Consider the following 12260-nt stretch of genomic DNA (forward strand, 5'->3'; position numbering starts at 1 on the left):
AATATCAGGACTAAAATTGTTATAGCCTGTAATAAATAGTTGATTTCCTAATGCTTAATTACTGTGTAAAGGGCTTCAATTGTAACTTGGTTTTAATGACTCAAAAGTGTGAGCATGTGCATGACGTTATTCGTGTGTCTGCGGCAGGTGACGATCCAGAGGAGCTGCTGGACTCGTTTTTTGAGGCGGAGGTGGAAATGGAGAGGAATATTTGTAGAGATATGGTGTGCATGTCACGCAAGGATGAAGAAGGTAAGACAAACACAGATTTGTGTCTATAGACAGATCAAAGACTCCAGGCCAGTGATTCAAGGCACATTTTATGTCAACAATAGTCATGAATAACTTGTACATGCTTCTCTAGGGCAGATCTTTTAGGCCAGACAAGCTGAAAGACTTGATTAGCAGAAAATACAAACACACACCCAGTCATTAATACAGTGAAATGCTTTGAAAACGCTTTAGTGACTGACAGACGATCGGGAGAAGGCAAGAACACTGTTGTGTGTGTGTGTGTGTGTGTGTGTGTGTGTGTGTGTGTGTGTGTGTGTGTATGTATGTGCCTTGCGAATAAAGATGTCACATGTGAATCCACCTTTATATTTATAACAAATGATTTGCTCACCCTTGTGTCTTTTCATAATCAAATGACTTTCTTTATTCTGTGGAACACAAAAGAAGTTGTGATGAATGTTCACGCAATGTTTCAAACACTAAAAGTGATTAGGAACTTGCACGACTCGTGCGTTATATTCCAAGACTTCAGAAATCAAGTCCTCCGTGGGTCCTATCCGTTTTACAGAAGAGCAGTTCGCAGTCAATGAATACTGCAAATGTATGCCAAGTGATCGCTTCCTGATCTACTGTTGATGAATTAAGACAATACCGTATATACCCGACTATAAGACGACCCTGAATATAAGACGACCCCCCATTTTCCAGACTTATTTTTGGGACAAAAAGAGATTTTTGTGGAAAAAAATTGGTTTTCAACAAAATAATTTTATTGGAAAATTGCAATTCATTTTCTCTCTTCCAGCACACGCGCACCTCTCTCTCTCTCTCTCTCTCTCTCTCTCTCTCTCTCTCTCTCTCTCTCTCTCTCTCTCTCTCTCTCTCTCTCTCTTTCTCTCTCTCGCTCTCGCTCTGCGTCTCGCGCGCGCACCTCTCTCTCTCTCTCTCTCTCTCTCTCTCTCTCTCTCTCTCTCTCTCTCTCTCTCTCTCTCTCTGCGTCTCGCGCGCGCACCTCTCTCTCTCTCTCTCTCTCTGCGTCTCGCGCGGCAGAGAGGAGCAGCGTTTTAATTCAGTTAATAGCTCGATTATCAGGATTTTTGTGCAGATTAAAATCTTGGAAGGGAGAGCTGGTTCTGTCTTAATGGGTCGCGTTTCAGTCACTATTTCATATTAATTCCGTTGTTCTTTCTCCCTTTCCCCCCGTGATTTTGTCTATATCGCGAATATAAGACGACCCCCCATTTTTCAGACTATTTTTAGTATTTCAGGCTTGTTTACAATTAAAAGTTCCACATTATGCAAAAAAAAACAATTTGTTCTGGTTATTAATGGTATCTGGCATCAAATTCAGTGTAAAATATTGTAGCTTCTCTCTCCGTCACTGGAAGGAAAGACTTAGAACATAATTTAACACATTCAGTATATATAGTGATTACTAGTATCGGCACAGTAATCTGTAATTCGCATGTATGGATATGTTGGTACATAAACCTTTTTCAGTACATATTGACTGTTTTATGATTGCAGTTACCCTGTTGTGCTGATAAGCAGTACTAAATCCTTGTTGAATGTGTGTTTAATAAAGTAAAAGACTCCGAGATGCATGATTTAATTTGAGATTTGTTTTGAATTGACATTTTATTTGTGCTAATCTTAAAAATTGAATTAAATTTGATTTAAAACCCCCTGCAATAGCTCTGTGTGAGGATCAGGCTGTCCTGTGCGTTGTCTTTGTGCTGTAGATTTGACTGTAGTGTGTTTCTGGTGCAGGGTACTTACGGGATCTCTGTGAAGTGCTGCTGTACCTGTTACTACCTTCTGGAGATTTCCACAACAAGAATATGAGATACTTCCTCAGGGTGAGACATAAACACACACACATGCTAAATCAGTCCCAAATGCATCCGAATAATATTGTATCTTTCAGCTAGTCATGGCCGGCTAAAGAAATGAACAGGGGAGGAATACTGTAAAGCAGCGTTTACACGGAGGAAACCATAAAACATTCATTTTATGCAAGCATTTTCTGAATTTTTAAACACTGTAACCTTTTCTGTCTATTAAAACTATTTAAAATAGTTTTCATTATTTCAAATAAAGTAGAATATAAATATTAGATAACATCATTTTAAAGAAATTAAAGGAACACTCCACCGTTTTTTGAAATAGGGCTTATTCACCTTCTTTCCTACATTTAGATAGGTGGGCAAATGCATTTTTGTCTCAGTGCATGCATTGTTTTAGTTTGACAGGGTCGGCGCTAGCTTAGCTTAGCATAATGAATGGAATCCTTTGTTGCCAGCTAGCATGTCCTGAGTAAAAGTGATATAAAAAAAAAAAAAAACCCACCTAATTACTTCTTGTGGCCTGCGTATTCACAACAAGTACAAATATCGATGCAGATTAACACTAGGCGATTTCCTAGGCAGATATTGACTTATATATTAAGGACTATATTAGGGGGAAGCTTCGCCTGAATAAGCCCTATTTCAAAAAACGGTGGAGTGTTCCTTTAAGAAATGTTGCCGTGGAAACTAACTGAAATAAATTAGTTGAAATACTAAAATTATTAAAACTAAAGCTGAAATAAGAAAGTAAAGCTAAATAGAAATATATAAAAAATGACAAATATAAAAAAAAATTTTAAATATATAAAAAATAAACTAATAAAAATGACAAAAGCATATAACAAAATTACTAAAAACTTAAAGGTATAGCGGAGGATTTTCCCGAATTTTAGAAAAGAACCGCCCTCTCCACTTTTTGAAAAAATGCACATGCTCCCGAGAGGGAACGCCTATTAAACGTGTGCACGAGAGAGCATGCACGAGCCAATCATAGCTTACATTAACTTTTACTAGCAGTGATTTTAAATGGATTTCTCCAAATAGCAAGCCAAACTTTACATGTCAAGTAGAAACTTCGTGTCTGAGGCATCAGTGGGAAGCCCAACCTGTGTTTTGAGCGCACGCCATCGTGTGCATCGTGTGCACGAGCACGTACGACGGCCTTACGTAAATATATCACCAGAATGATTGACACTTAGGAGGACCAATAGTCTTGATGATCCACCCGGAAAAAGAAAATCCTCCGCTATACCTTTAAACTAACATTTAAATAACTCAAATAAATACTATTATAATATATAAAATAACACTCATTGTATTTTAATCTGCTGTAAATGTATATCCCAGCTTCAATAATCCGTGGTTATTGACAGGATATCACAGATGCTGTTGATGGAGCTTAAGTAGTGTTTAATCCTTTAAGACACCAGATCTGGGATTTACGGAAAGCAGGATTCTGTTTTGAGATCAGGACTTCTGAACTCATGAAGTGGCTAATGTGGTCCTGACAGGTCTCGCTGCTGAGACTACAAGATTAGAGCTCCAGCCTTGGTGTTTTGCAACTGGACAAACTTGTTGGTGATGATGATTGATTGATTGATTGATTGATTGTTTGATGAACAGGAAGTTCTGGCCAGAGGAGTTCTGCTGCCCTTAATTAACCAGCTCAGTGACCCGGATTACATCAATCAGTTCGTCATCTGGATGGTGAGACCTGCTCTGTTCTTATAGCAGAGGAGTGTGTTGTAAATGTTTATGCTTTCCCTTTAAAACATTCTGTGTGTGTGTTTAGATTCGTGACTCAAGCTGTAACTATGAGGCCTTCATGAACATCTTAAAGCTGACGGACAAACCGCCTGAGCTGGAGGCTGTGAAAGACCGAGTCCTGGAGGAGCTTCAGCATCTCCGGTCTCTGGACACGGGCGCAGACGGTACACACACACTCGCTACACACTTATTTGTACACGCATTTTTTTTTTTGTTCGGAAAATAAACAATGAATTCTGTGGTTTATTTTGGAAAATATGAGAGCAAGTTCAGGGCTTTATAATAACAAACATTGTTTACTCGTCATTCTCTCTCTCTCTCTCTCTCTCTCTCTCTCTCTCTCTCTCTCTCTCTCTCTCTCTCTCTCTCTCTCTCTCTCTCTCTCTCTCCGTACTCACAGATATCAACATAATAAAAAATCAAATCAATAGTTTGCTTTTTGTGAAGAAAGTCTGTGAAACAAGGATACAAAGGCTACAATCAGGAAAGGTAACCAAATCCCCCAGTTTCATTTACACTTCCTGTTTTATAATTCATTAAAATTGTTACAAATCTATATAATTAATTCATTAAAAACAATACAATTTGCTAGGAATATTTTTCAGATTATTTTAAACAATAAACAATAATGCATTTTCAGCATGCACTGTTAATTAATGTATGTTTTGTAGGAGTTTCATTTGTTTTATGTAATTAAGAAAGTTATACAAGTAATTATACAGACAAATAAAATAACAAATAATTACCGTTATCGGATTTTACTTTGACTTTCAACATTTTATTATTATGTCAAATTTGACTTTTTATGAGCTTTTTAAATCATCTCGCTGATATAACAAATTATATCAGCCGTCTGACATGTAACATTTCACCCTCAGAAAGACTAACATGTTTTGGTTGTTTTTGCCAAACAGGAAGTTGACGCTTTGAAACTCGCGGCTAATTTTGGGAAGTTGTGTGTGATTCCCCTGGAACATATCCTAGTGCATAACATCGCACTGCAGTTCTTCATGGGTGAGTCGAGACGGATGCACACGAACTGTCCTCTCGTTTGAAATCAGTGTTTCCCCTAGAAACTTTTCCAGCAGCGGTGCTGTTATGTGCCGGATGTTGTTACCAAGCCGCGAATCCGGGGGCGTGCACCTCCGGAAGAATATTTTTTAAAATAACCCCTTAAATCATGAATTCTGCCAAGTTTTGTGGATAGAAATGAACTTTTTGAGACATACAAATATGACATACCATCAACAGATTCAAGGCATGATTATTGCAGCACGTACCTTGAACTGGTCCCGAACAGAAACCTTCATTTTATAATTTTAGACAGGATTATTCATGTTTTTCTTTTGTGTTCATTTTCAGCTATAAGGTAGAAAATGATAGGGGGAAAATGAAATGGCACAACCCAGAAAAAGATTTACAATTTATTGAAAATTTTATCTTAATGGCAAAGGCCACACCCAATCTGTGAGCACTTCATAGATGATCTCTAAGGCTCTTTGGTAATTAAATGCTATTGTGGGTGACAAGTTATCAGAACACGTCTTTCTACTTAGTGATAAGAGAATGTAGCCTACAGTATGTTTAATGCCTTAAACGTAAAAAAGGTCTGTTTGCGATTAGCCTGTTTATAACTACCTAATAGTGTTGCCACGGTACCAAAATTTCAATATTCGGTACCAATACCAGTGAAAATCCACGGTTCTCGGTACCAATTTCGCAGTTAGCACCGCTTTCTCCTTTCCACAAGCGCTTGCTCTCCCGTGGCGTCTGTCGTTGCTATGCAACCATGAACGGAGGCGCGCCTGAAAAAACGAGCGCGTGTTGGAGAATTTTCCCTTGATTCATGTCTAAGTATGATGCAGTGAAAATGACAAGCATGAAAAAATAGGTCTGAAAAGGATGAGAGAATGGAAAAATACCCAATATGCAAGGTGTCAAAATACTGTATGAAACAAAGCACCATTATGTGAGGTTTGACCAATAGAGAAGACATTTCTAACTGTGTCAAGGTCGCCAGGCGTAAAGAGATAGATTTGAGGGTATCCATTGGAGACTTGATATGAAAAAGATATAAAAAATGACTGCTGGATGTTGTAACTTCAGAATGACCAGCTGGCTTCTCCTTTATTGTTTGTACAATAAAGTTAATTCTTCTGACCTGGAACCTCGACTCTGAGAAACTTCGAGACCTGAACCAAAAAGAACTCTGAATTTGCCACAACACGTGCCGCGTCGCTTGTTATGAACGCCTACATTTGAAATAACGAATTTGCACGCGCAAAAAAACGGCCCCTCATTAGCCTAATCGAAAATATTTCCATATGTGGCTCTTTCCTCCTTTCTTGTCAACAAGTGGATTCAGAGCCACAGCATTAGCAGCGCCGCCGTTCGCCATGTCTCAGTGTTTTTAGGTGCGTAAGTGAATGAAGTGAATGTCGTAAAATTACTGATCATGTGAAGATTTTCCGCTGCGCCGCTGCTGAATACATTGTTGGGGAAACACTGGAAATACGTCATCAGCTCGTCCCTTATTGCTTTTTATCTCTCTCTGTGTAGACTACATGCAGCACATGGGTGGTCAGGCAGTCCTGTTCTTCTGGCTGACGGTGGAGGGTTATCGGGTCACGGCGCAGCAGCAGTTGGAGGTCCTACAGAGCAGCCAGAGAGATGGAAAGAAGCCGAGCAGCCAGACAACCAAAGGGCTTCTGAGAGCCGCTGCGGTGGGCGTCTACGACCAGTACCTGTCTGAGAAGGTGGGGTGATTTTTAGATTTACCGGTTCTTAAACTTCACAAAAAAACACAACTGAGGTTTGTCTCATATAGGGCCTAGTGGTATAACGATATATTGTGGCGAGTGAAGATATAAAGTGGCTATCGTTAGAGATTTCGCTGTATCATTTATATTGTGGTATGTAAATATATCCGTGCAGCACAGTATTACATGAAGTTATTGACACATTAGTGATAAAGAAACATGCATGAATGATTAAATACAGATTTTTTTTTAATGAAGTGCAGTAAGCCATGAAAAAAGAATCAATGTTGTCACTCGCGCTGAAGCATGCAGAAAAACGCCTTTCTCAGACAACATGCAATCCCAAATTCAGTTCTTTTTCGTGACTTAAATGGTTAAATACACACATTTGTGTTAGGATGCCCATTGTGTAAACACATTATTAGATCAGTGCTTCAGGTCTTAAAGTGACAGCATATACCTGTCCTAATATATAAGACCTTCTGTTGTCTGTGTCATTAATGTTAATTCAACAACAAAAGACAAAGTGAAAATCACTGCTCTTGACTGAATAACTTTTGCAGCTTTAATAAGAATCAATGTATTCATAATTCATACAGTGATGACTTGATTTTTAATTTCTGTAGTATTTCTTACATGTTAAGTAAACTTACTGTAACTGACAAACTTTATTTTGTGTCTTTGTTCTATTGTTTGTAATATACTTCTTTGTTTGTATTTTTAATTACTGAAATAACTATATGGCATATATTGTTATCATGAAATAAGATTTTGGTAATATCGTCCATTCCATTACATGTCAGTCAGATGGTCACTTCCTGTCTAGTAGGTCCATGAAGTGATAATTGACAGATTCTTGTTTCAATCAGGCCTCTCCTAGGGTGGAGGTGGACGAAGCGTCCGTAACCAGACTGGCTCAAAAACTCAGCAAAGAGGATCCCACACCTGAGATATTTGATGAGATCCAGAGAAAGGTCAGTTTTCTGTGCATATATGTGTGATTTGTGTATTCTGACCAATAAAAAGCCCACTGACTGAGCTCACTGTGTTTTTCAGGTGTATGATATGATGTTGAGGGATGAGCGGTATTACCCGTCTTTTAGGCAGCACCCGCTGTATGTGCGGATGCTGGCCGAGCTGGACATGCTGAAGGAACCCAGTTTCAGGGGATCTGATGATGGGGACGGAGGTGAGAAACCCACACGGGATCAGATCTGTCATGAATGACAGCGACAATGAGTCTGTTTAAGCATAATTTTCTTAGACTATGTCTTCGTTTCAAAATGTTCTCCGTCCACACTAGCATTTTCAAGCGTTTTCCAAAAGTTTCTCGTCCACTCTGAAGCTTAAATCATCTTAATGCACACGCTAAAACATAATAAAAGCTCACTGGGATGATGCCAAGAGATCAGACACAATACATTTCTCATATTATTCTTCTGGCACGATCATTTTAATTGCACAATATCTCACCACTTACTGATGCATTCAGGTCGAACTCAATCACCACTTCATGTGTGGTCTAAAACGCAATTGCTCTCCTTCAGCAAAACATGAGGGCAGTTATAAGTAATAATAATAATAAAGATTGTACAAAGCAACATTTATCTTGTGAAAATGAATAGCACATAGCAGGTACATACTGGTATAAACATAGATATCTATTGGTACGATATGCGTCACATGACTAAACATGCGTCATCGTTTTCAAATACCTCAGTTTTCGTAGGACATAAACACTTCAGTGTGGACGAACACTTCAGTTTTCAAATGCATCTAGATTTGTGTAACCGTTAATATTTCTGTTTCTCCAGAGTCATTCAACGGGTCTCCAACAGGAAGCATTAATTTAGTATGTAAAATAAAACATCTCTATATTTACATACATTGTGCTGAATGCATTCGATTTGTTTCTAATGAATGTCTGCTTTTTGTAGTCGTTAGATGATCTCAGCAGCGGGAGCGTGGATGAGTCTGCTCAGCTTCATGCCTTTATCTCTGATACAGGTCAGAGTTTTACCCTTGTTTTGCTGTTTTTACTCAAATTTACTGTTTCAAGAGTTCAACATTGTGTCCTAATCATTCAGTATGCGTCTAGTCATTTCTGTCTTGTTGCTTATCGCTCATCATGGCTGGACACAAACTTAAACCAGCATGGTTGTAACCATGTGCAATGCTTGTGTCTTGATTGCATTGCACATGCTTACGCAAATCTGCAGAGGTGAATCTAATGAGAAATAACCGGGTCATATTTCACCATAATATAAAAAAAAACACACAAAAAAACAGGTTTTGTACAAGGCAATGTTCTTAAATGTCATGAATATAATGTCACAAATATCCTAATGCTCCTAAAATAAGTTTCACCTTCTTTATGCATAATATAATTTATTTTTCCTTTTTGATTCTGGGGTGAAATATGATCCCTGGCCTATTCTCATCTGCAGATGTTCTTCGAGTTCTGATTTCTATTTAATTCAGTTACATTTCTATTAAACGTGTTATTTCAGATCTGTAATGTAAATAAGTAATTACACTTACAAGTAGAAGTCTGTGTGATGTAAAGAGATGTTCAGTGTTCACTTCTTCTCATTTTCAAGCTTCATATCTTTGAAGGACGCAACACTTTTCCTGCCACTTTGTTTTCATTCTTATTTTGTGACTGTCATTCCATCAACTTTATTTCTTTATTTTCTTACATTCGTTTTCTTTCCCTCTGTCCCTCTGTGGCTTTGTCCTGTGTCGTTCTCTCTCTGCTGTGTGTCCGTCTTGTCGTTTCTTGTCCTCTTGCCCCCTGCCGGCTCTTGCTCCTTCATTTCCATCGCTCCTGCCTCCCTGTAGTCGATGCTTTTCTAAACCAACTTCCTATGGCAGGCGTTTGCAACGATCATGGGAAGACGTACGCCCTCTACACCGTCACCGTCATACGCAAGAACTCGGACGGCAGCGAGGACATCTGGAAGACGTACCGCCGCTACAGCGATTTCCACGACTTCCACATGCGCATCACGGAGCAGGTGAGCGAACATCAGGCGTCACCGATCAGGGAAGATTGTTTTACAGTCTTCAAGTTATGCAGATTTAATTTTTTAACTATGTTTTGCTATTTTTATTATGTATTTTTTACATTTTACATTACGTTTTTTTTACTATATAATAGTAAAAATGTATTAAAAAATGTAATCTGTATAACTTGAAAGGCAAGTACAACAAACCACCCTGATGTATAAATTCTTGACAATTGTAATAAATGTTTGTTTTTGCCATTAATGAGATTTGGGGGGGGGGGGTGTGCTTAAGTCACAATGATGAATAATGTAATTTCACCCAAACTGCTCTCATTTAAAAAATAATAATAATAATAATAATAATTTTTTGAATTGTTTATTTGGGAATTTGAAATTTGGAGATTTTCATTCTCTAGAAGCAAAATAGGTATTTTTATTATTGTTTTAATTTTGGTTGTTCTTGAAACAAATTCACAACGGTTTGAATTTAAACATCTTAAAGCTACACTGTGTGATATTTTCCCCCATCTAGCTGTGAAATTGTATATGACTACCCAGTGAATATTAGTTTCTGTTCCTTTCAATCCCGAGGGCGTTTTAACGCCTACGGTGGCCGTATTATTCCAAGATTAACACGGCTTCCAGTTCGACTTCGTCCATGAGTGTTCCTTCAAGTGATGAGGTTACTTTAGAAAACTAATACAAAGTGATTTTGTAATATCAAGATTTATGTTACAAGGTAAACAATACTTTTTCCACCATTGACGCGAGGAAAAGTAACGCAAGTTATAGCCTACTAGCGGTCGTTCCGGCGTTATGCACAACCATGCTATGGTAAGATAAGCCTAAAAAACACAAATAGGCTGAATTACCCGTCGAGAAGAAAGCAGGCAACTTCGGCGTCCATTTTAAAATCTTTGCTCCTCATGAGCTCTTTCCATCTGGGAAAAGTTACTCCAGTATTGACTTTGGTCTTGCTGATTTGCCTGTCGCGTTGACGTTTTAATTCTCTCTTTCGCTTCCTTGGCGACTCTGCTACATGTCCTCGAAAATAGGCGTGATCCTCCATCAGCAATCTTTCAAATCTGCCGGCAGTCGCGAGTAATCTCCCCCTAGCATTCGTCACGGTGTCACTGAGTGTAAAATGCGAAAGGCGAAGCTTGAATTTCCAGGTATGTCCCTCTTTGGCGAATGTATTTTCAAGATGGAGGCGCAACATGGCTGCCGCCATTCGAGCGACTCGCTCGTATGTGTTATAAATGGCAGATTCTACGCTTACGAGAATACTTTATTAGTTGGTGGAAGTAATTACACATGAATGAGCACATATACTTTTGATAGAACAAAGTGTTTTTTGCTAAGAATCAACTTAAAAAGTTACACAGTGTAGCTTTAAAATATATATGGATGTAGCTTGTGTTGGCTTTGTAAAAATCTGATTTTAATCAACATTTTTCTACATTTTCTGTGCTGATTGTGAATGAATAATCAACTAGCCAACATATTCACAAAACTAACATGGAAGGGACGAAGGAAGTGTAGAAAAACTAGAGCTCTAATTCTGCAAACACAGATTGCATGTTGGTCTGGATAAGCTTAAAAATGTGGGCTGCCAGTGTAAACAAAGTCATTTTCTGACCTAAACGGCTTTTGTGGAGTTTGCTGAGATCTGTTTCCTATCTGTAGTTTGAGAGCCTTGGTCCGATTCTCAAGCTTCCTGGCAAAAAGACCTTTAACAACATGGACAGGGAGTTTTTGGAGAAAAGGAAGAAGGACCTGAACTCATATTTACAGGTGGGTCAGATAAGGACGTGTGTTTTATTTGGGATTCTGCTAGCTCAGGTGTTTGGATCCAGGTGTGCTGAGAGCTGAATTTGTCCCGCAGCTGCTGTTGAACCCTGAGATGGTGAAGGCCTGTCCCATGCTGATACCCTACGTCTATGACTTCCTGGAAAACAAGGCGTACAGCAAAGGCAAAGGGGACTTTGCACGCAAGGTGAGAAACGCCACATGCAGAAAATATGCTCTGAATAATCAGTGAAGATGTATATATCCAGATATAGCCAGAAATCACTTGATATAAAACAATCTAAGCATGTTTTTTTTTTTTTTTTTTTTACCAAATAATCACAAGAAAGAATCATATTTATCCATTTTTATTTCAATGCATCAATAGAGGGAAGTCTCTTCTGCTCACCAAGGATGCATTTATTTGATCAAAAATACAGTAAAAAGAGTCAAATTGTTAAAATACAATTAACATTTAAAATAGATGATTTCTACGTGAATATATGGTAAAGTGTCATTTATTCCTGCATCATTACTCCAGGCTTCAGTCACATGATCCTCGAATGAGAAATCATTCTAATATGATGATTTGCTGCTCAAATTTACCAATCAATTTAATGCATCCTTGCTGAAAAAAAACAAAATCATTCTGACCAAATTTTTTTTTTAACAGAGGTGTATATTTTTGCAAACTACTCGTATCAATACGAAATCATTCATAAATTTAAGATGGAAAAACCCATAGACTAAAACACAAACTGTGTCGGACTTGATATTCTTGTCACACTTTTGATGGAGAGATTGACAGACTAAAGGTGCGTTCACACAAACAGCATTTTGGAGTTGCCAAAAGTCAT

General features: G+C 38.3%; 1 protein-coding gene across 2 annotated transcripts in view; it reads left to right on the forward strand.

Moving 5' to 3' along the window:
* The window catches only part of snx13 (sorting nexin 13), a 34759-nt gene that overhangs the window by 15707 nt on the left and 6792 nt on the right, over positions 1-12260 (forward strand). For both annotated transcript variants that reach the window (XM_084423844.1, XM_084423845.1), the window contains exons 7-20: positions 148-252; positions 2005-2093; positions 3705-3788; positions 3874-4012; positions 4249-4337; positions 4763-4862; positions 6408-6604; positions 7477-7581; positions 7664-7796; positions 8422-8459; positions 8545-8614; positions 9482-9624; positions 11302-11409; positions 11501-11611. In XM_084423844.1, coding sequence (XP_084279970.1) covers positions 148-252; positions 2005-2093; positions 3705-3788; positions 3874-4012; positions 4249-4337; positions 4763-4862; positions 6408-6604; positions 7477-7581; positions 7664-7796; positions 8422-8459; positions 8545-8614; positions 9482-9624; positions 11302-11409; positions 11501-11611 — 1511 coding nt within the window. The remainder of the gene's footprint in view (positions 1-147; positions 253-2004; positions 2094-3704; positions 3789-3873; positions 4013-4248; positions 4338-4762; positions 4863-6407; positions 6605-7476; positions 7582-7663; positions 7797-8421; positions 8460-8544; positions 8615-9481; positions 9625-11301; positions 11410-11500; positions 11612-12260) is intronic.

The sequence above is a fragment of the Rutilus rutilus genome (assembly GCF_951802725.1).
Source record: "Rutilus rutilus genome assembly, chromosome: 11".
In the NCBI taxonomy this organism is placed as follows: domain Eukaryota; kingdom Metazoa; phylum Chordata; class Actinopteri; order Cypriniformes; family Leuciscidae; genus Rutilus; species Rutilus rutilus.